General features: G+C 40.5%; 2 protein-coding genes across 3 annotated transcripts in view; one reads left to right on the top strand and one right to left on the bottom strand.

Moving 5' to 3' along the window:
* Positions 1-12,095, top strand: part of IL5RA (interleukin 5 receptor subunit alpha) — a 38,986-nt gene extending 26,891 nt beyond the window's left edge. For both annotated transcript variants that reach the window (XM_049642728.1, XM_049642727.1), the window contains 3 exons: positions 2,707-2,803; positions 4,332-4,416; positions 7,589-12,095. In XM_049642728.1, coding sequence (XP_049498685.1) covers positions 2,707-2,803; positions 4,332-4,416; positions 7,589-7,675 — 269 coding nt within the window. In that variant the 3' untranslated portion in view covers positions 7,676-12,095. The remainder of the gene's footprint in view (positions 1-2,706; positions 2,804-4,331; positions 4,417-7,588) is intronic.
* A 6,088-nt stretch (positions 12,096-18,183) lies between these two features.
* The window catches only part of CNTN4 (contactin 4), an 895,772-nt gene continuing 889,079 nt past the window's right edge, over positions 18,184-24,876 (bottom strand). The window contains exons 23-24 of the mRNA XM_049642718.1: positions 23,536-23,704; positions 18,184-20,855 (exon numbers count right to left, since the gene is read on the bottom strand). Of these exons, the coding sequence (XP_049498675.1) occupies positions 20,755-20,855; positions 23,536-23,704 (270 nt within the window). The 3' untranslated portion in view covers positions 18,184-20,754. The remainder of the gene's footprint in view (positions 20,856-23,535; positions 23,705-24,876) is intronic.

Genomic DNA, 24,876 nt, shown 5'->3' with positions numbered 1-24,876 from the left:
AAGGAAAGGAAAGGAAAGGAAAGGAAAGGAAAGGAAAGGAAAGGAAAAGAAAAAATATGTACAGAAAGTAAGCTATTAATTCTGATGACTGCTGGTTTTTAGATTTTATACTTTACAATTTTCAAACCTTCAGCAATACAGACGACTACTCTTCTAAAATCAACTTTGTTAAAGGTAAGTGTGCGGGAAATCACAGTGGCCTGGATGGAGTCAGTGGTATTGGAAAAGGTGCTGATTTGGCAGAGATGTTAAGGGTCATGTATTTCAACTCACTTTGTTTTCTAATTTTTAATTTATTTATTTTTGAGAGAGAAAGAAAGAGAGAGGAGAGCAGGGGCAGGGAAGAGAGACAGAATCCAAAGCAGGCTCCACATTGTCAACATGGAGCCCAACGAGGGGCTTGAACTTACGAACCGTCATGACCTGAGCTGAAACCAAATCGGACGCTTAACTGGCTGAGCCACCCAGGTGCCCCTCAACTCGCTTGTTTTTACAGATGAAGGAAGTGAGCCCCACAAGGGCAACCTCCACAGCAAGCTGAGAATAGGACCCAGGTTTCCATGCTAGGCTAGGATGCATGCATGAGACAAAAGCATGATCTCTTGCCTTTATGAGAGATTAGGATGTGATGGTGTACCAGGAGTCAATGGAGAAAGGAAGCAGGGCTGTAGAAAACAGTAAGAATCAGAGTGACTTCCAAGGATCCCAGTATGGAAACTTGGAAGAATGGAGACCATCATGGGGAAGTCAGTGAGAGAAGTCCTTCTGATGTGAAGAAGTGTGTGAACTTAGTGTGCAACATTGTCAGCTTGGAGAAACATCTAAGTGGGTTTCACCCAAGGGAAGTTTCAAATCTAGAAGCTGAGCTGTGTGTTGGCGCTGGGCCAGGAATAAAGACAAGGGAGAAGAACACGTGGGATTAAACGATGCAGCTGTGCTCAACCAGCTTGCCAGTACTGGAACAAGAGACTGTCCTGGAAAACACCCACGGGCCCAGGGCTGAGCTGAGAGGGTCAACAGAACCTAAAGAGAGAAGAAGGAAATGCCACCGAGGAAGGGGAGTATTTTGGTCAAAGAACCAAAGACTCGGTTTCAAGGTGGGAGTAATCATCAGGTGTGACATTCAGGAAGGAGGCCAAGCAAAATAAAGTTGGAAAAAGAAACGGAGTGTCTTTTGGATTCAACTAGGAGGCAACCACCCGCAAGTAAACAGTTTCTGAGATGGGGAAATGAAGCAGCCTGAATCCCTTATTCAAGAAATTAGGCTGAGAAATAAAGTCGGAAGGTAATTTGATGATAGTTGGGAGCGATGGCAGAGCAAAGATAAAGGACTTATGGCTTATTCAAGATAAAGGCCTCTATGAATATTTGAAAGCAGAAGGGAAGAGATGAAGGAGAGATTAAAGCTTTGGGGAAGTAGAAGATAAATCCCAAATAAGATTTCTCAGGAGGCAAAAAGAGCAAGAGATCAAGGCAAAGTTGGAGTCACTGGCATTAAATCCTCGAGACATTTCTCCCTCTTGATACACTGAATGTTTTGAGTTTGAAGTATGTTGGAGCTTTTGGGAGTCTTAGAGTATTTACAAGCACTTCAAAGTTCCACTTAGGCACTTTTCATTTTATAAAAGAAACGATTAATGGCAAACTGAGGGTTGGGACCTGGTTTTCCTGGTGCAGCTTGGTTTGAACACCCCCCGTGCACTTAGCACAGCTGGCATTAAGTCATTACCTGTGTCACTGTTTGCTTAGAGCCTTTCTTCCTTGATGGATCTAAGTAGGAGAAGGGGAGAGCCCACGTGTGTGCTTTTACCCCAGCTCACAGCAACCTGTTCAGTGCCAAACACATAATGGGAGTTCTGATAAGTATCTGCTAAACACGTGAAGAAAGGAATGAATTAGTGAGTGGTCTCTCCCACAGAAAGGAAGCATATCAGGGAGGTAATGCAGTTTTTGTCTTATTCTCCAGAAGTGAATCAGGCAGTTTAACAAGTGCATTACCTCTTTAAAAACCGTGTGGTTAAGGACCTTGAGTTTTCCTGAAGGCATTTCCAGTACCTTAAAAAATAACCACACACCTCCATGATGTCATCAAAACTGATAGAAGAATCTGTCTTTGAGTGCAGACTGGAAGCAAATCCAATTAGAGAATAAGATGGCATGTGATATATTTATACCTTCTGTACTGACTTAATGGCAATTTTCTTCTACTTTTCTATCTGTGAAGTGGGAATAATGCTAAGGGGTGTTGAGCATAATTAAGACTGCAAAGTACTTCTAGCAGAGTCTGATGCCTTTTGGGTTAACTCTGAGTATTATTCCAGACTTCACTTCCTCTAAAAGTTGAGTTTCTAACTTTGTATATTATTTTGATTGTAATGCAATTACATTATTAAGAGGGCTTATGTTTTATAGCTTTTCCATCTAAAAAGCATCCTTACTACCCACTAAAAGCTGATAAGCTCCAGGATTCAGGAGTCATTAATACATCAAGTGTAGTCCATAAATATCTGCTGACTACACAATGATTCAATATTAAAAGTGGCTTCATTTCACGCACATGAGAAATCTCCAGCTCAGGATGGCTCAGCTACTTGCCCAGCACCACCCAGCACCTGCAACTCAAACCCAAGCTTTCTGATGCCTGCGTCTAGTCATGTTGCATATTTACAACAGATTCTAGCTCTGATTTCTTTCTTTTTCCCTCAGGAAGTGACGACCAGAAGCCCTCCACAGAATGGTTTCTTATCGTGCTTATGGCGGCCATCTGCTTCATCTTGTTAATTTTCTCCTTCATCTGTAAAACGTTAAGTATCTTTGTATATTTGGGTGTTTCCAATGAGGTCTGAGAATTGAATCTTCACACTTTTGTTGTGTATCCACTAGGGTTCTTGTTATCAGATCAAATTTGAAACGCTTTGGTGTCTTCTTGACAGCATTTCCAAGATGAGTATGGACCACATTAAAAAGGGAGAAACATCCTTAGGGGATTTACAGAAACTGGACAGACCACAACATAGCCCTCAGCCATTACACACCCCTCTTGAATTTCTTGGCAATGTTTTCATTTCTGGGAAGCTTTTACATTCACGTTCTTTTGATTCCTTTACCACCTTCCACTCAGTATTTGGATGTCTTAGTAGAGCCACTAGCAGACTCCTTTTATGTCTTCGGTAAAGGAATGCAGCTCACCGGAGACTGAAATCACTCCAGTGCTTCCTATGTTATGATCCCCAATTATGAGGTGCCAAGTCCTACACTTGCCTTTTGTTCACCTGGCCCCTCAGTGGCTGATGGTCCTTTGAAATGTCATACAGATCTGGTGACCAATCCTATAGCCTGCAAATGGCCCTATAAGAACTCCTCAACCATGTTGGCATTCCGTAAGGCAAAGTGCCTTTTAGGCGGCTTAAGAACATGTTTCATCTTAGCCCTTTCATAATTTACAAAATTACTTATGTTTTTTAAAAAATGTTTATTTATTTTGAGACCAAGAGTGCATAAGTGAGAGTGAACAGGGGAGGGGCAGAGGGAGAGAGGGGGAATGAAAATCCCAAGCAGGTTTCATGCTGTCAGCGCAGAGCCTGATGTGGGGCTTGATCCCACAAATCGTGAGATCATGACCTGAGCCAAATCAAGAGTTAGAGGCTTAATGAATTGAGCTGCCAGGTGCCCTGAAAATTACTTATCTTTTAAAAAGCCTAGCTTTTGGGGCACCTGGGTGGCTCAGTCAGTCAAGCCTCTGACTTTGGATCAGGTCATGATCTCACAGTTCGTGGGTTCGAGTCCTGTTTCAGGCTCTGTGCTGACAGCTCAGAGCCTGGAGACTGCTTCAGATTCCGTGCGTCCCTCTCTCTCTCTCTTCCCCTCTCCCACTCATGCTCTATCTCTCTCTCTCCATCTCAAAAATAAATAAACATTTGTTTTAAAAAAGCCTCATTATTATAAATGTTATATTCTTTGGGTTGGAAGGCGGCATTTCCAAGAAGAGGAAGAACTCTGCGAGCTGGCACAGTTGGGTAGCGGCCTGCAGCCAGCACTGTATTTAGCAGTGGGGTACCAGGCACTTGCAAATCACCCATTTTCAGAAATTAGGCTTGGAAACAGACCAACATGAAGCACTTACTATTATGTCTTTCTTAGATGATTCAGAAGCCGCATCACAGCCCCAACTAATATTACAACATAAATATTTATAACTCTTGGTCAATAAAGATTTTGAATTTATAGAACAGCAGGTCCCGAGATTAACTAGGTCAATTTGTAGATTAGATACTGAAAGACAAGCAAGGATACTCTTGTTCACCCAATTTTCTGCTTTACTCTGTCTGCAGAGGTCACTTATGGACCAGGTTGTTTCCACCAGTTCCGGCACCAAAAAGTAGTATTCAAGATTTCTTTGTCATCGTCAGCTCTGAGGTAATGTTGCAGGTTCTTATGAAGGGTCTGATCTGCCCAGGGTTGGGTCTCCATGGACTGGTTGTCAGGTTACTGGTTTTTCATATTCCAAGGCAGAGTGACTACCTAGGGTGTTAGCCAAATTTATGTCGTTTTGGTCTTTATACCTTTTGGCTCACTGTTGTGTTATGTTCATGACTGCCTGGGAATATTGGGAAGGCCCTGCTCAGTTATAAGTGTCCTAACCAGACTGGAGTTTTTTTCTATCACTGATCTCTTAATTGGGTTTGGGCAATTCCTTCAACCCCATGACTTCTTTTTATGTATAGATGAGATGGTCCAATGTCCTGTTTAGCTCTGATGTTATAAGAATCCATGTTTTTGCGCATGGGTACCCTAATTAATAACATTTTTCGCAGAAATTTGTCCTAGTTCCTTAATATAAAAAACCACAGAGAAGGCAAATGACTTGCCCCAGTATGCATTTCCTTAGGCCCTATTTGCCATTCAGAGCAGTTAGACTTAACTGAATGCTCACTTACCTATGGCTACCCAATTGTTCTAGCATCAGTTCGTGAAGAAAAAAAATCATCCTTTCCCCAGTCAACTGTCTGGGCATCTTTGTTGAAAATCAGTTACCTATATATGTGTGGGTCTACTTCTGGACCATCTATTTGTTTTCATCGATCTGTTTGTCTACCTTTATGCCAACATCGTCTTGATTACTATAGCTTTATTGCAAACCTGGAGATCCAGTAGTGTAAGGCTTCCAAATATGATTTTTTCTCCTAGAGTTATTTTGGTTATTCTAGGTGTTTTGCATTCACATATCAATTTTAGAGCAACTCTATCAATTTTTATCAAAAAAGCTGCTGGGATCTTGATTAGGATTGTGTTATTTTGTAGGTTAATTTGGGGAGATGAGTCTCCTAATCTACAAACATGACATCATCATACAACACAAACATATAGTATCATCAGCCTGTGTAGGTTTCTTTAATTTCTCTCAGCAATGTTTTGTGATTCTCAGTGTACAGTTATTATACACTTGGTCAAATCTGTCCTTAAATGGAGTGGTTATTCAGATTAGGGGTCAGCAAACTTTCTCTAAAAAGCCAGATAGTAAGTACCTAACAGCCAAATGGTTCATCTCAACCATCCAATGTTGCCGTTGACCACAATGAAAGCAGCCAAAGACGATATGCAAATGAATGAGTTTGTCTCTGGCCAGTAAAACTTTATTTACAAAATAGGCAATAAGCCAGATTCTACCCTCAGGCTATAGTTCACAGGCCCTTGACGTAGATACCAAGCTATGTTCTTAACAAATCGAGTTTTCTAATTGAGTGACTCATGGGTGAATAACTGGTGATTGTTTCTAGGACAGTGAAGGGTCAAACACTCACTAAAATGGATCTTTTCAATAAGCTGTGACATTTAGAGTTTTTCAGTTTGGGTGTTTGGAGTTATTATAGACCACAGTAGTTACAAACCTAGTCAAGCGAAGAATTGAGTCAGGCAGAAGAACCACTCTGTTCTTACTTCCATCTTATACTCCTTATCAGGGAATGGGGCTTTGCTTTTGTTTTCCTGAAGAACAGTGGACCCCGGTATGAAACTTTGTTTTGTTTCATCTGAATTTGTCAATCCCTCCTTGCTGTAGCATTCTCATCCCTGATAAACTACATTTGATTTCAGCAGCACACTGAAGTCATTTGTCTTGGCCTCTTAATGGAACATCTTAATGCTGGTATCTCATTTCCCTATAGAGCCCCCCAAAGATTTTCTTTAATATTCTGAGGTTGGTGAAAGAAACTGGCTTACAAGCTCATTGTGGAAGCTTGTGGTGTGTTGTTAATTAAAATCAAGTCATGTGTACCAAATAAATAACAACTTGGGTTTGACAAGCTGGTCTCAAAATAAGCAAAGGATTAATGTCAGAACTTAGCACTGCTAGGCTCCTCTGGACAACTCACTTTCTTCTCATGTTGTAGAGTTCCAAAAAAAAAAAAAAAAAAAAAAAACCAGAGAGACAGAGACAGACAAAGACAGTAAGTGCAACCTAGAAAATGAAGCACTGCCCCATACTGTCAGCCCTCTAGCCTAAATTCTCTACCTGGAAGAATATGTAAACAGTGGCCCAGCTTGTATCTCCAAAGGTGAAGCCCTTCCAACTGACTCTTGGGGCTTTATCCCCAAGGATGATGAGGGGACCCATTAGTGCTATTGGCAAGGACAGTTTTGCATCCCACTAGGACACCTTTGGTGAGTGGGAAAGGAAATCTGCTTTTAATTACAACCTGCATCTCTGAGCTTGGTGTGGGTACCCAGGGTCCTGGGATTTGGAGGGTATCTGCCATCCCAGAGCTCTCACTAAGCAAGTTTTTGCTGTCCAGACCCAAGTCAGAGACTGCTTTGTAACATTCAAGAGGCAGACACTGGCAGGGAGAGGTGGGAGGGGCAGAAGTCAGCCTTTCTCAAGCTCAGTTAAAAAATAGAAGGCTTTTTGTATTAAAAAAAAAATTGCATCCCATGTTTTAAATTTGTTAGATACCAGTTTCCAGCTGTTCTTTATTTCTACAATGGTAACCAGAGAGGTTTCTTTCCAAAATTAAATAGACTATAAACCCTTAAAGTTCTAGCACATAAGGCAGAGAGCACATCTCTTTGTCACTGCATCCTCAATGCACAGCCGTGTCCAGGATACAGGAAGTATTAAAAATGTGTTGAATAAGTAAACAACGTAGACAAAGACCTCTTGTAGGTGGTTTCTGTCACAAAGTTTCTAATTAACATCTTCATAATAGCCCAAATTAGACAAACACATATACAAATTTAAGGAGACTACAACAAACCATAAATGGAAAGTGACGGATCTATTCAATGGTGCAGCCCAAGAATATATAATTTAAAATATCACATGATATTACACAGAAAGCAATTTATAAAGCTAGTTATCCATTTGCCTTCATTTACCTGTTAATGTAACTTTGTACCTAGAAAAGAAGTCTGAAGAGAAACGATGGGGCTGTGTTTGGGAAGTTGATGTTTTCTTTATATTTTCCATATTTTCTTGAGTGAACATTTACCATTTTTATAAGCAAGATACACTTTACAAAACCAATTGTAAAGAAATTTGAGAGAACCAAAAATGTGCTAAAAGACATCTAAGGGAGGATGTTTTGTTTTCCAGAAAACTGTTTCCACTGAAACAGAAATTGAAGTCATAAGTTATGTGGAAGACCCTGGATTTGAGACCCTGGAAGATTCTGTGTTTTGATTGGCACTGCAGCATTCTCGAAATGAACTCACACTCACATGCCTCAGCGATAAGAAGAACGGGAACTGTTGTTTCTTGGCTAAGAAGAGTTCAGAATTTACTGAACACTCAATTTAGCTGCAAGGCAATACACTCAGACAAATCTTTTAAAAGTGTACATGCCTCATCAAAAACTCCTTGCTCACTCAGGGTGATGGATTAATCTGATCATTCTGCCATGTCTTTTCTCCCCACTCTACAGGGTTCCAACTCCTCACCTGCCAGTCTTTATGATTTACATTACTTACCTCAAACTTTTATACACGAGTCAGTTTTTAAGGCTGATGTCAACTGGCAGAGCTGGTTTTACAGTTGAAGCTGCCAATGGTAATACTCTACTAAAATATCAGGAAGAAAGCATTTTGCACCAGCCTGGAGTTAATTATGAACTTAGATTTGAGATGGTCTTTCCTAAAGCTAGAGCAAGTGGGAGCCATGATGGGTTGTTGTTGTTTTATAGAATACTTTTTGTCTCAAGTAGTGTGTTGGGGGAGTGGGGGAAGGAGAGGGAGAGAAGCATGATCTCAAGTTCTATAGCTATGATTGAGGAAGCATGATTTGAAGCAAACTCATTAAAAACATGAAGAGCTAATATATCACTCCAAACCAAAACAGAGAACAGGATATTGTTTGAGATTGTATTCTTGAAGACAGAATTGATACTCAAGAACATACTGAGAAAGGCAGAACTGGGTTGGGAAGGGGACTGGTCAATCAAGAATGAACTTTCTGCAAGAGATGCTTGCTTGCAAAGATTTAAGAGCAACTCCTGGGTGCTGTTCAAGTAGTTCTGTATCAGTCCTAGCCTTTTAGGTTCCGAAGACATTCTACAAACATTCTATCAAACATCCCAATCTAGACATCCTCTTGTAGGATGATTTATGCCTCCCAGAGTTGGTTTGGTCAACTGGATTCAATAATGGGGCACACTGACTAACTACCAAATACTTGCAGAGGGTGCTCTTTTGGTAACCATCAATTGAAACTAGCAGCAGGTTGGACCCAGAACAACAGGCAGAGCAGTAAGACAGCTGTCAGTTGTTGCCTGCTTCCAAGTATTATGGACTGAATGTTTATGCCCATCCCCTTCTAATTCATATTGAAACTATACACCCCAGTGTGATGGTATTAGGAAGTGGGGGGGTCTTTGAGAGGTGATTAGGTCATGAGGGTAAAGCCCTCATGAATGGGATTAGTGCCCTTTTAAAGAGACCCCAGAGAGTTTTCTCTCCTCTATGTAAAGATACAAGAAGTTGGTATTCTGAAAGCAGTAGGAGGGCTCTCCTGAGAACCCTGCCATGCTGGCACCTTGAACAGAGAATACCAGTCTGCAGGACTGAGAAACAAGTTTGTTATTTATAAGTCACCCAGAGTATGATACTTGGTTGTAGCAGCCTGAACTAAGAGGCCAAGCATTAGCAACTATGCCAGGTACTTTACACACATCATCTCTAAACCTGAGAAACCCACATTGTTTGTATTATTGCCTCCTTTTACAGGTGCAGTCACTAAGGAAAATGCATAATGAAGGGTTGAATTCCTGGCCCAAGTGATCCCAATAATGCAGAGGGGACTGCTGGAATAAAGTTGGAGTCTGGTTAGCAGTAGGACCTAGAGGGCATAGCCCATGGAGGTGCTGTTGCCATCACTGGCAAAATGTGTGATTACCTGACTTGTACACTATCTCTGTGAATGGTGTTCAAGAACCTGCATTCTTAATGAATATTCTTAGGTTCTGCATTCTGAAACTTGCTAGTGCCTTAGAATCACCTGGAGGCATCATCAAAACAGATTGTTGGGCCCTATCCTCAGTTTGTGATAGAGGAGATCTGGGGTGGGGTAGAAGGTTCTGCATTTCTACCAGGTGATGGGGCACCTGGGTGGCTCAGTCAAGCGGCTGACTTCGGCTTAGGTCACAATCTCGAGATTTGTGAGTTTGAGCCCTGCGTCCGGGCTCTGTGCTGACAGCCTGGAGCCTGCTTCAAATTCTGTGTCTCCTCCTCTCTGCCTCTCCCATGCTCATGCTCTGTCTCTCTCTCTCTGTCTCTCAATAAATAAATGTTTAAAAAATTTTTTTTAAATGTTTAGAAAGTTTCCAGGTGATGCTGATGCTCGTTTCCCAGCCACACATCACAAACAGTAGCACTGGGTATTTCTGATGAATACCAAAATTTGAAAACCAACCGTTGAAGGAATAAGTGATGGAAAAGTCCTGCCCCAAATTGCCCCCTTTTGGGCTTAATGCTCCTTCTCTGATCTCTTTCAAACTAGAGCCTGGAAACCTAGGGTTATGCCCACTGCCTCTGCTACGAGGCTGGAAGAGAAGAAGGACGCTGTCCCCAGTTTGGCAGGTTCTTCATTGTTGGGTGTGGTGCTCACTTCAGAGATGCCTCCTTTGACCTTAGTGGCCAGCCATCACTGAGGTACTGAGCCAGTACCACCATCTGACTCTTGGTATGTTTCAAGGGCAACAAAGTGTTGCCAGAGGACTATGACCTTCCTCTTCCTCACTGCTCAGCTTACGAACTCCTACCCATGTTTTAGAAACCCATATCCCATGTTTCCTTCTCCGTGAAGCCTTCAAAAATAGACTTTTGTTGATCCTGCCCTTGGGTTTTCATTCTGGGCTTTTGCCCCTCTGCTGGAGCTATTACACTGTACTTTATACGATTCACAGTTTGGATGTCTCCCCACTAGACTGTGTGCTTCAGGAGGATGGGGGCTCATGTGCAACTTATCTTATGTGCAGTGTCTAGGAGTATTGGACCCTCTTAAACCCTCTTTCAACCCTGGCACAGTTCCTTGCACATAGTCGGAACTGAGTGATATTTGTCAGAGATCACCAAGGCCTAGAATATCATGGAGAGGAAGATGGGTGTCTAATGAGAACATGATTGGAAATAACCAGGAGGCACGTGTGCCTGATCATCTGGCTGGTGTAGCCTAGGTTCCTTTTTGCTGATAATGTGTCTAAGTTGTGACGTATCAAGAGCCGTGTAAAAGAAGTTAGGCTTTGGATGTGGCCTGTTTTGAGTGCTCTGTACAGTTTTCACTAGCCTTGTCAAGACAGATCAGAGTGTGAACGTTCTCTTAACAGTAAATACCCTCGTCAACAGGTTGATTAGACATTGGCACCCAGCTCTTTCCATCTCCCACCAGGACAGGATAGAGGGCCAGCTGTCTTCTAAAAAACCTTTAGTCACACGCTCAGAACAAACGCTGCTCCTCTAAGACATCCTTTCCAGGAAGGATTTTAGTCCAATGTCTTTCTTTGGCAGTTGGAATTCTCTGAGTGCAGCATAGGGAAAGTGCTGGGAAGTCTGGAGGGGAAGTTCAGTGCGCCAACAGCACAACCATCTGAGGCTTATTGAAATGCTTCAAGGCCTCAAGCTATTTATGCAGCCTGGGCAAGAATTCCACATGGGCAAAGAACATCCTGATTAAAAATCCAAACGTTTTCATGGTGAGACTTGTATGTGTCAGGACCATCTGTTGGTGGAATTAATAAACCTTAGGTGCTAATCTGTTAAAGAAAAAGTAGGTGTCTAGAAGCGAGAACAGAGAACCAAAAACGATCTTTGGTGGCATGAGGTAAGGTGAAAATCCTAATGACAACAGGACTTCATGTTAACCCAAGGATCTTTGTGACAGTGACTGTGTCATTATTCCTGCTTCCACACCCTGCAAATAAAGTTCCAGGATACAAACTTTTTGAAAGCCTTTTTTTAAAGAATATTATACTGAACCATAAGACAATCATATTTTTTCCAGTATTCTTCTGTTTTAGGTAATATATGAGAATGTAAATTCACTTCAGAATGAGAACTGTTTAACACAGATGATAGTGAATTGTGTAAGTCCACAAATTGAACAGGACTACCTTTCTCATTCCCCCCCCCCCCCAATATTCTTGTTCTTTGTACTCAACATTGTCTTTATCTTCTCTCAGCTAGGACCATTACAATGCAACTAAAATCCTGGCCTCCAGGACTGCCTTTCTTAGAAAAACCTACATAAAAGGCACATCACCCTACCTCACCCCCATCCCAAGTCCTCGGATAATTCCATCACCTTCAAGTTAAAGCTCCTTTCAACGCTGAGTCCCAGGGGGCTCAGCTCCTTACTAGCTCCCCAGTCACAATCCCAAGGAGTGCCCTCCATAACAAACACCATGCTCTCTCTTCCCTCCAACCCTCTCTGTAAGCTTTCTCTTGTGGAAAAAAAAAAGCCTTTTCAATCTTTTTCTTCATCGGATGATGCTTTTTTTTTTTTTTTTAAAGATTTTATTTTTAAGTAATCTCCACACCCAACAGGGGCTTGAACTCTCACAACCCCGAGATCAAGAGCTGTGTGCTCCACTGACTGAGACAGCCAGGCACCCCTTAACAGTTATCTTCTAAGTCTCAGTCCTGTGCCACCAGGAAAAAAAAAAAAATCTCTGTATTCCCCAGGGAACTTCTGGTTGATTCTATTTTACAGTTTACTGTATTATTTAAAAGAAATTTTTTTGTCTCATTTAAAGTGGAAACACGCTGAGGTCAAGGACAATGTCTTGACCGTGTACTTAACCACTGAGTTGGAATTGGCTGAATTTAGCTGAACAATGAAAAACAAAGTGCATTTCTTAAAAGTGTATCAGAACAGAAAACTATGTATATTCAATTTAGCTCTAGAGCATTGAGCTGTAATGGGTAGATTCACTTATTAAAGCTGTACGGTGACAGCCAGAAATTACATTATCACCAAAGCTTAATAATGAAATAGTAAGAACTCACGTTGGTGTGGCTTTTGCTCCAGAAATGCCTTTCTCTACCTCACCAGCTGGACATCTCTTGGGCTCTGCAGAGCTCCTGCTGAAATTCCATCAACCAGTACTACCCATTTGTACTACTACTCGTAGCCGGTACCACTACCCTCGATAAATGGGTGGCAGGTGCAACAAAACTAGCCCACGTGGCCCATGAGTATTGTTTTAAAGTTCTAGTGGATTCTTTTCACCATGAAGGTGGGTTACTAGATTAGTTTCATTCATTAAAATTAAAAGCAACGATCTGTAGATGTCAGTGATAAACTGAAAGAAGATATAAACCTGGGGGGTGGGGCAATTGCTGGAAAGAAATCAACAATAAAGTATCCCCGTCGTAGTTCAAAGGTCAGCAAGCTTCTTCTTAAAGATCTATATAGTAAATATTTTCAGCTGTGAGAGCCATCTGTTCTCTGCTGCAACCACTCAGTTCTGCCATTATAGCACAAAAGCAACCACAGACAGTATATAAATGAGAGTGGCTGTGTTCCAATAAATCTTTATTTACAAAAACCAGGCAATGAGCCAGGTTTGGACTGTGGGCCAGTATTTATCTGTACATAGCTTAATGGATCCAAAATGCTACATTTGAATGTGCTCTTTCTTTTTTTCTCTTTTTCTTGTGTGTTTTTTTTTTTATTTTAAAGCAAAGCAATCGATTTGAGAAATATGTTTAATCACATAAAAATCATTCTATGGTGGGGAGGGGAGGTGGTGGTGAAAAAATTTGTGTTTGAACTTAACCTTGTTACAAGCTGGTTTTGTAAGAAACTTGGGTCCAGAATTCTGTTCACACTTTTATCTGTTTATATGTTTTATACCATTTTCAAATAAGTGTGTGTTTTAATCACCTCCAATGAATCATGAAGAGGAAAGACTTAATCTGATTTTCTGTGGATTTCCTGTGCCCAGGAAAGTGTTCAACACACAGAAAGCAATCAACATCTTAATTGTTGACAAATAAAAGACGAGCAACTGGGCCAATTCAAACTCTCGGTTATTTGGTCTCAGATATTTGGTTCTAAAGAGTGATAAGTGGTACATCAACCACATAACTTTTTCCCAACAAGTTGTGCTATGGTTGTGTTCTGGGCGACAAGCCCATTTGTATACCCCTTTGAAACATTTCTGGAATTCCCCTGCCTGCACACTTCAGAACCATGGACCTTGAGAGACCTGATAACGCAACAGTCAGATCCCGGAATTTTTCATTAGAAATTAATTACCTCAATGAGGATGAATCCTCCTCCCTGCATGAGATTGCCAGATGTAGCAAATAAAAATAGATGAAGCCCAGTTAAATTTGAATTTAAGATAAATTTTGCATGGGGCATACTTACACTATAAAACTATTAATTTTTTATCTGAAATTCAAGTTTAACTTGGATTTCTGTATTTTATCCGGCAACTATGAACTTGCAGGACAGCCTATTTGAAAAATGGCTCTGAGGATGCTTGAAAGTCCAGTACAACGAACAAGCAGAAAACACCCTTTGCAGTAAAGAAAAATAGCCAAGTTTGGGGCACCTGAGTGGCTCAGTTAGTTAAGCGTCTGATTCGACTCCGGTCATGATCTTGCAGTTGGTGAGTTCGAGCCCCGCGTCAGGCTCTGTGCTGTCAGCTTGGAGCCTGGAGCCCACTTCAGATTCTGTGTCTCTCTCTCTGCCCCTTCTCTGTTTGTTCTCTGTCTGTCTGTCTGTCTCTCTCTCTCAAAACTAAACACTTAAAAAAATAGCCAAGCTGGACCACTTTGGAGCAGAAAAATCACAGCTGAGCTATATGACGTTTCTCTGAGGGAATCTTATACCTGGGATCTTGGCTCAGACCCCCTAATCACTTTTTAACAGCCCATGTACAACTTCCTGGGAAGCTCACCACTTTACTTCCTTCTTATTGCCATAGAGGAACCAATATCTATCCATCCATGCACCTACCTATCAACCTACCAATGTACCTAACATTTTGGAGTCAACCAACCAGCATCTGAATTCCTGGCATCTCTATTAGCTTTGTGACCTGGGAAACACCTCTAAACCTCTTAGTCTTTGTTCCCCATGTGTCTAATATGAAGAATAAATACTAACTAAACCAGCAGGTCGATTTGCACAGAGACAGGTACATACCAGAAGTATTATTGTTGTCAGCTATTATTATCATTGTTTTTCCACACTGTGACAAAATGCCAGTACTGGTCCCTTAGCTTCCCCACCCACAGTCTGACTCCAAATCAGGCGACTTCACACTGGCCTCGGGTGTCTTCCTCTCCTTCATTCTGTGGCTCTCATGGGGTCTCACTTTCTGACTGCCACAGCACTCCCCTGTGCCTAGAACCCAGAAGGGGACTGCTAGTCCCTTGCAATGACCGACCGAAACCACTTCAGGGACCTGCTCCTCCAAATGGCTGTGCCCTGAGTCTGCTCATCATTCACGACTTGTTCACTTCCCACGTCTCAGCCTTGGATGTGTCTGGCTTGGACCTCACCATGTTCCTCTTGCCTACTCAGTGTCCTGACTGGTTTCTACTTGAACTTAAACTCTCTCTTGTTCATTCTCTCACTACAGGCTAATTTCTAGGTGCCGAGATGAACTAAATTAACAGTTCTAAATTCTAGTCCTGAGTTTCTAATCATCTTTGTCACTTTGGGCTGGTAGTACTATCTCCTTACCTCCATTTCATAAATGAAAAAGGAATAAAACCGGCATCTCCCGCTTCTTAGTGTGAAGAGCACTTCCAAAACTATAAAAACAAATTAAACTATTATTCTTTGTTAATTAAAATCCTAGGACATACACATTTCCTGGTACAGTTTGTGCTATTCGTAACAATTGGTAAAAAGATGTAGCCAAAGACTCATTTACAGCTACTGGACTATCACATTAAGTGACCTCAGCCTTGAAGATTCCAGACACTCAGATCTATTATACGGTTGACTTAAAAAAACAAACAAACAAAAAACCCCAGCTTTCTCTCAGTGTGTTCTATATTGCTAGAGCACTACTAATCTACAACTGACCATAACTGTTGGTGATAAAGGACAGAGGAGGAGTTTGTTTAAATTGTGATCTCTGGTGAGTACTGCAGTCCACACTGGAGTCATGGAATTGGAATGTTTGATCTGCACAGCTCATTTAGCACAGGGGGGAAAGGGGCCTCCTTTCACACCCTGGCAGGAGGGCAGGGGCTGAGCAAATCACCGGAAGTGATGTCAGAGACTCTCCTCCCTCCAGCTTTGTTAGTGATAGAGATGGTGGGATATGGGCCTGGTGCTTGGGAAGTCCACTCAAGAATTACAATCAGACTCTAATCCTAAAATGGTCTGTCTGGTGGGAAGAAGAAGCAAGTGATTTAATGACCAGCTAATGGGATGATAGATACGTGAGGGTACTGATGTTGCGCTCCAGAAGTCAGAGAAACAAGAGGTGCATACCAGATGGAGAAACTGAGGAAGACTTTGTGGAAAAGCTGGCATCTCAGTGAGGACCCTACTGCCGAACTTGTTTTATAAATATCAATATTATTAAATATCTTAATTTTATTAATTGTATTATTTAAATACTTTAATATCTATATTTTTAAGGCATGAAAATGCTGAAAAAAAATTTTTAAGTTTATTTATTTATGAGAGATAGAGACAGAATGAGTGGGGGAGAGGCAGAGAGAGAGAGACACACACACACAGAATCTGAAGCAGGCTCCAGGCTCTGAGCTGTCAGCACAGAGCCCGATACGGGGCTTGAACTCACAAACCGTGAGATCATGACCTGAGCTCAAGTTGGACGCTTAACCAACTGAGCCACCCAGGCGCCCCAAGATGTGAAAATATTTAAATACAAGATGATAATGGACATGTATGTTGAGCTCAACACATTTTCTCTATGGGAAGCCTGTATATTTTTTGTCTGGTTTTTATGACTATCTTAGTCACTTGAGAAAATGAACAATAACTGATCTATAAAATAGTTGCTAATGTTTAGAGAGCTGTGCATTTAGGACTTTACAAACCTTATACTATATGATAAATAGCAATTGTCAGAATGCATTCCAGGAGGTCAGACTCCAGAATCTGTATTCTTATATACTGTATTAAGCTGCCTGTGTCAGGCCCGATGTCTTTCATTTTGTGATGGAGTAATTTTGGGTGTGCCTAGAAATCGACTATAAGTCTTTGATTTGAAAAGGCTTGCTCCTCCAATCACCGTGGTTGGATAGAGAACTGTTTTAGTTGTAACAACAGGAAAATACAGTCAATTCTTCATTATCTGGGTTAATGGAGGAGAATAGTGGCATGGATAATCCAATACAGTGCACAAAAATCACCTGGTGGTTGATTGCATTACATTAAATTACTTTAAAAATTACATGACATTTTCGTAGGTAATTATGTACTATTTATGTACTTTTTATAATTCAACACTCAACATTCAATGTTCTTTGAGCATACTTTGCAACAAGGTCAGGGTGGCGAGAAAGAACTGGAAAAGTTTAATCAGGATTGAACATTGCTTCTCGGATGTAAATAACCAAAAATCTGATGGTAGGAAAAACTCAGTCATTCTGTCTTCAGAAAGAAAGCTTATAGTAGCCCCCATCCCACAGGCTGAAAGAATTCTGAGCTCACCTGAGAAATGAAATTTATCATTCATGTCTTCTGCCTCCATGCAAAGATGCTGTTTTGTACATAGGGTGTGGGAGCTCTATAAAAATTCAGGAACATTGAGAGAACCCAATTATCTGGCCAAAGAGAGTTTTCTTTTACACAGTTAAATCACAGGTAGATTGCACACACAAAAAGAAGGTAAGAGTAAGGGTAAAAGTAAGCACTTGTAAAGGTTAAACAACCAAAGCAAATAGGCCCCTTCTAGTGCTCTTGCTTCAGAGTCACTGTCTCAAGTAGTAATACACTCCATCTGAGAATATTATTTGGGACTAGGGTCCAGGGAAGTCCCCTCGGATAGCTAAGCATAGAAAGTGTGTTGCTTAGCAGATCTTCCCAGTATCTATCATCCCATCTTGTGGAAACATCATCTCAATTTTTCTTTAGTAAGCTATTACTTTGCTATGAGTGCAGGTTTGGTGTGATCAAGGTGCTTTGGCTATGGGACACAAAATGGACAGATCAGACTCTTCTAGGAATTTGCATATAGAACAGAGTAGTATCAAACTCAGAAACAAATCCAATTTATTCCCAAAAAAGCACTTGGAATAGACTTTTCAGAGTTTCTGTGGTCTGGTTCTTAGCATAGCCTGGTTCTTATTCTCATCAAGGCTTGGTCATTCAGCCTTTTCTTGGCTCATGTGACCTAATCGGTGTCATTCCTTTTTGTTTGTTCAATTTAGCCAGAGTGGTTTTCTGTTGCTTGCAAACAGTGAACCCAACCTGCAACAACAAACACAGAAGCCAAAGAAATCAGACACGTGTGGGTGAAGGTGTCTATGAAGCGCTTCCTAAAATACCTTCAGCTCAGGTGGACTCAGTTAATCCAGGTCCTCATTTACCAGACGATGAAGCGGAGAGATAACAGGACTTTTTCAAAGCATAAAGTTTGAAGCCAGGCCTTCTAATGCTTTTCAGCACCTAACAAAAATAGTGACACGGTCTTCTCTGTTTGGGTCACTAGGGTACATAGGCGGGCAACTGATGCAAAATGCTACTTCAAAGACCCCTTCAATTAATCAATGATTATTTATTGCAAGGCACTGTGCTAGGCACTATGGAGAGTACATGGAAGATAAGACCAAAGTCCCTGCCCTCAAGGAGCTTACAATCTAGCTGGGAAGACAAGGCATAAGTACAAGGAAAATTAAGTAACAATACAGGAGTTAACTTAAAATGCAAGATAACAGTACAAGAGATTTCCAAAAGTAGTACCTGATTAATTACTAAATGAGTGGTATTGACAGGGATTGTAGCTAACCCAGAGGAAGGACATCCTAAAGGGCTGAGGTGTGGGAAGACTTCGCAGACGCCTGGGGCTGGAGCTACCCTAGGACAGTCAGGAATTGGGTGAGAAATAAGGGTGGGGAGGGCATGTCAGGAGGGGTCAGCCATACATCAAAAGGCACAGAGGTGAGACCAAAAGCAAGCAGTGTTCAGGGGCCAGTGAGGGCTCAGTGTAGCTGGGTACAAAGTTAAGTTGTTATTAGATTAAGGGCCTTAAACGATCAAGTTTAGATTTTATCCTTTTGGCTATGGGGTTGAGGAAAGCTTAAAACAACAGATATCCATAGGTTAAATATGCAAAAGACTTAGGTAATCAAGAGGAAATATTCAAGTTTGATCTTCAGGACATTTATTTGTGGATTCTGACCCTCTCTGCTTGCAAAGAGGATTTGAAATCGTGTCTTCGGGGTTGTCAATTCCAAAGGGATACTCTGAGTCACCTAACTTTGGATCATGGCCAGAGACTTTGGAGTCCCTCTGTCATGTCAAATTATAACTAGCACAAGGGTGAGCTAACAAATTCCCTGACAGACAGGCAGGAAAAATGCTCCCAAAAGACAAGTATCTTTACAAATGACAGAATATTTATTAACAATACCTTTAAAAAAAGATTACATATGCTAGATCACTGGTAAATATCATTTACACTGGGGTCGGGAACTACCTGGGGTATCATTTTTTTTTCATTCATTTTATTGTTTTGTTGATTTTTTTGTGTGTGTGATTTTAAGTTTTGTTTTATTTTAACATAGAAGTAACCATATCAAACTAAGAAAGGAACACAGCTTGAAATACTGACAATAATTTTTTTTTCTGGTTACCACCCTATTTTTTACACAAGTGGAATCCTGATTAGGACAGGACCTTGTTGGATAAATAGAGTGAGAAGGTTGAAAATTTAACTTATATTATTTGTAAGCAAAAAATGACAAATTACAGGCAAATTTGAGCTCTCAAGAAAGCATAAAAGGTGGCAGAGTGTTCACATGTGAAAATTTTTATAGAAAATTTCATTGCCTTTTATATGCACTGTTCCACAAGTGTCAGCTGCTTACAAAACCTCCCCCATTATAACAAATAGTTCTTTTCATAAGAATATGTGTTTTTTTATATTGTAATTTCCCAATATGTGATTTTAAGACTTGGAAGGTAAAGCTTATAAAGCAACTAAGCTACTTACTGCAAAACAGGATAATCATCAAGATAACATACAGTTATACTAAAGATCTTTTGTAGTGTCGTGAAAAATTTCTTTGCAGCAACTATCTGCTGAAATAGGAGAAATGTGCCAAACTCCATACATGATTTTGATTCAAAAGAAGGGCTCTATTATTAAAGAGATACACATATATAAAGAAATTATGACTCCAACAACAGAGAATTACCTTTTTTAAAAATGTACATTCAAGACAGATACAGTTAAAGATAATAAAATTATCTTTTATCCTTTGAAAGAGTTGGTTGACTATAGTAACTTTTGGTCTATGTTACTACTGGATAGGTAACTTCAAATTTATTGTCTAAGATAATGCTACTACAGACACAATGCTAACTTAGCTGAGTGAAAAGAAAGTCTTACTGTACAATGCTAAATTCAGGGATGGGAATATTGCACAAGGTAACTCTTGGGCAGTTAGTTTAGGTTTCTAGTTCACAACCATTCTTGAAACCATCTCAAGTTGTGTTGAACAACAAAATTCACAAGAGGGTGGGAAAACATATTGTACATGTCAAAAAGGACTTGATTCAATGCGTTAACTATCCAAAGAGTCATTTACACATCGCAGCCTTAAGTTCCAGACCAAATCTTCAGCTGTTCTGCCACTGAATCCTTGTAAAACTGTACAGTTTATAATTTATTTATCAATATGAGTTTCAAACTTTTTCTTTAAAGGAAATATTTTCAAATAATAATTGTATGATTGTGTTGCCCATAGCATTTTACAGCAGAGGAAAAAATTAATATCTACATTTCATGTTAACTTTAAAAAATTCTATAAAACACTAAATATATAATAAAAAATATGCATATAAGGACATATGTAAACTGCTTTGGTAACATCATATTACAGATGTCTTCAGTGCATTGCAGAGTTTCCAAAGAAACTTCAGACAAAGCTAGGTTTGCTTTGAGGAAGTACTGTATAATGCCATTCCTAAAGAAGCAAAAAACATTTTTTTTTCCAGTAATAAGATGTACTTGAACAACAATATTACTTAGTACTGGGTGTCTTCAAAACAACTAGCTAAATGTTGCTTATATTATAAATAGCAAGTCCTTTAGATAACTTTTGTCATAAACTGGACCTAGCTGTGAGGGAAATCACGATCGTACTGATGGCTGACAGTGTGCATGCATTCGAAGTAGAAGGCCCGGCTCCTCTTGCATAGGCATCTGGAAAGACAGAATAATTTCATTCAGTATCGCCTTGCCCGGGATACAATGGAAAGCAAGGCCACAGCACTTTTCGAAACAGTAGAAATGGCTAGATTCTACCAGAAATAACAATTTCCTAGTGATTTTTTATTTTATTTTAGTTTTTTTTTTTAAGTTTATTTATTTTGAGAGAGAGAGGGAAGGAGAGAGAGTATGGGAAGGGCAGAGAGACAGGGGGAGAGAGAGAGAGAGAGAGAGAGAGAGAGAGAGAGAGAATATCCCAAGCAGGCTCTGTGCTGTCAGCGCAGAACCCGATGTAGGGCTTGAACTCATGAAGTGTGAGATCATGACCAGAGCAGAAACCAAGAGTAGGATGCTTAACCGACTGAGACACCCAGGTGCCCCTCTTAATGACTTTTTAATGTCAGTTCTATGACTACCTACCTAGGAACCTAAGAGCACCTTATGGGACATCTCCGGACCTCTGTGAAAGCATTTCATGAGGATGTCCACATCTAACGTAAGAAGAAACTTCAATATTACTAATAACATTGCTAATAACTATTACATCAGTGATGCAGCAAAATAAAAGTTGCTACTCCCTTTTGAATTCTACCTTTGTGCTGGGCACAGGGCACTGTGACACTTAATTCCTACAAAAACCTTAAGCACATCTGGTATTGTGACACTCTTTCACAGATGAGGAAATTAGGATCCAGAGAAGTAAGAAAACTTGTCTAAGATCAGTGAGTTAGTAAATAGCTGAATTGGGATTCAAATCCACATCTGTCTAAATATACCTCCCTTTTCCCCCAGAATAATCTCAATCCTTTTACATAAAACCTTTTCTTACAGGTCTTCCAGTTTTCATAGTTAACAGACTACCAGCTGTTGTTTGAGGCTACTCCAAAATTGTAAGGTCTTTGACCAACAAAATGGACAATCTTTTGAGGAAGAGAACTTGTTTTTTTCTTTTTTTCACAGTCACATCCTTATTATCTAATATCAATTATATCAATATAATTGCTTAAGATACGTTTTTGTAATGAATTAAACCAAGAATCACTGGTCTAAACAACAACAACAGAACAACAATGAAAATCCTTATAATGATAAGAAAGTATGAAGTGAGATTTTAACAAAGTGAGATGAACTGACCCCCAAACAAACCCCAATCTCAGGTTTTTGTGGCCTGGTGATTACTTCCACATCTCAGGTTCCACAAATTTGGTTCCTTTCAACAGAATTTAGAGCCCTTGCTTTAGTGAGATATAGAATCCAATTCTCCCCAGGTTGTTTTTTTTTTTTTTTAAGATAAAAATGCCTTTAGTGTCCACCTGAAAAAAGGGTGCAGTAAACATAAAATTTATCTGGAAATTGGCAAATCATCCTGAGTTGGGAGCATAGTTTGATACAGCTTCAGGGTCCCTATGAAGTCTTGTATTTGTCCAATGCTTAGCAAATGCTTATTCAGGAGAAGGGTTAAATGACCAATGAACATTTTCTTTTCTGATGGGAAGCATCCAAATTTTATAGATGCAGTGAAAATTGCTTAGTGAGTGCCTTCCTATAAGTTGCTATCACACACTAGACCCTTTCCTCATCTGAAAAATAATGTGATGGATACCTAGCAGAGGGGCTGAAACTCAGGACGCTATGTTGAGAATTTTGTCCATGATTTAAAATATTATGTTGCCACTGATGGCTTGAAAATTTATATTTCCAGCCTACATTGAACCCCTTATCTCCAGGCAGTTAAATCCAAAAGCCAATGAAAATCTACACTAAGACTTCTAACTGCAATTTTTTTTTATTGTGGTAAAACATATGTGTTATAAAAGTTACCGCTGTAACTATTTTACAGTGAACGAGTCAGGGGCATGAAGTATATCCCAATGTTGTTCAACCAGCACCACTATCTAGGTCAAGGACTTTTTCATCACCACAACTGGAAACCCAGTACCCATTAAGCTGCAATTCACACCACTGGCCAGCCTCTACCAGTCACTAATCTGACTTCTGTGTCTATGGATTTGCCTTTTCTATTTTTTTTTAATAAATGAAATCATACAACAATAAAAAATAATATGCTGCTGAGATATCTGCAAACATAGTGCTTAAAAAACAGGATTGAATATATTTGCTCAAAAAAGAACATTCTTACATATTATTCAACAATCTTTGTCAACAGAGATAATCTTTGCTATACATGGACATGCGTGTTTATGTACACATTATATACACACATTCAAAATAGTGCCAAGTTCAAAAGATTTTCAGCCACAGACATTGAGTTACATGGTCCTGCTAAAGACAAATTGCTACAGCACTTTAAAGACCCCTTTGTTTATTCCTCCTGAGTGACTCATGCTTTTAACTTTCTAAGCTGCAATTTCGCTGTTGTTGTAGATGCACACCACACAGGTCCACACGGGAAAACCTGTGTGATGGATTTGGGGCTGCTTTAATCTGATTTTTTGATTAGCAACTGATAAAATCAGTCAAAACTGGTCACATCGTCTTTTTGTGTGAAACCGCCTATGATCAGTGAACATCACTTGTCTGATGGAAGGGGACGGCACTGCCCATTTTTGGAGAAGACTTTCTTTGTGGGCTTCACTTTGTCTGAGCCCGGACTCACTGGCAAGGCTTAGGAGCTACAGCAGGGAGGGGCAAGGGAGGAAAAACACACTCTTACTTGATATCTTTGGAATTCGAATTTGTTCACTGGGGCTGCCATCTCCTCCATCACTGAATGGCTTAATTTCTATTATATAATCTTCATCAAAAGGCAAAGAGAGCTCCACTGATGTTTTATTTGTCTCAATGACAGATGTGCTGCTTTGTCTGTTCCATCTGTACAAGACCTGCCAATGCAGAAAGAACAGGTGTCACCTGCTGTCCTCACAAAAGCCCCAAAGATGGAGCATTCATTCGTTCTCACCTCTGGGCACCAGCGAAATGTGGGAACACGGAGGTTGTCAGACTGCCCTCACACACTTGGGAGGCTCATTTATACCCGGGGGCACGTCTGCAGCCACCATTTCATGATGAGGAAAGCATTTACAGGACACTGCAGCATGGGGATGGGGTTAGCATGAGTCACCCACCATGCCATGTGGCCTCACATAACCTCTGGAAGGCTCAGATAATACACCTGGAAGATGAATAACTCTTGGAGGATGTACAGAGCTCAGTTATACATGAGGGGCTCTGGCATCGGAATCAACTTGGCCACTAGAAAGAGGACCAAAGTCCTCACTACCTCTCTGGGCTTCATTTTCCTCATCTGTAAAACGGAAACAATGACACCCACCTTTCTGGGGTGTTTTCAAGGTTGCAAAAGGACTGACTGTAAGTGAAGGACTTGGCTCAAATGAAGCATGTAAGACATAGTATTTATGAAGACTTAAAGGGAACAAGAGATAAAAAACACACATGGCAAAGGTGAGAAGCACAAGGAAGGCATCATACGTTATTATCACCATGAATCCTTTGGAGAAAGCACATTTCAGCACAGGGAGAGATTTCCAAAAGGCAAGGGTGGGAACCCCCTTTTCCTTGCACTGAGATCCCTTTTTGAGCTCTGTGGAAAACAGGGTATTATGTGGCAGTCACTGTCACTCCAGAAGTGTCTATAGCTTCACCGGTCCTATTCATGCATGCTTCCCTTCTTGGCCTCCCCTGGGTCTGGGTCTGGGTTGGTGGCTCATTTGACAAGGTACCCAACTAGGTCTCCCGAAAACACATCCACCTGCCTGCCTGGTATTTCCTACTCTGACTGCCATCAGCTATGATCAGAAACAAAATCTAAAAGCCTGGACAAGTGCATCTACTGTTTTGGATATAAAGACTGTGCTGATAACTATCCCATAAATACTTTGATGTTTATTGTGACCTAGGTCCTTTATTGACATCACCATGTTTAACTGTCACAGCAATCTGACAAGACAGGCATTATTAGTCCTTGCCAAAGATGAGGAGCCTGAGGCCGGAAGATGTCACAGAGCTAGTGAGAATTCCTAACCCGTACTCTTAA

This window comes from Panthera uncia, chromosome A2, assembly GCF_023721935.1.
Source record: "Panthera uncia isolate 11264 chromosome A2, Puncia_PCG_1.0, whole genome shotgun sequence".
Classification (NCBI taxonomy): Eukaryota; Metazoa; Chordata; class Mammalia; order Carnivora; family Felidae; genus Panthera; species Panthera uncia.
The sequence above is the reverse complement of the archived record's forward strand: the minus strand, read 5'-3'. Positions and strand labels throughout refer to the sequence as shown.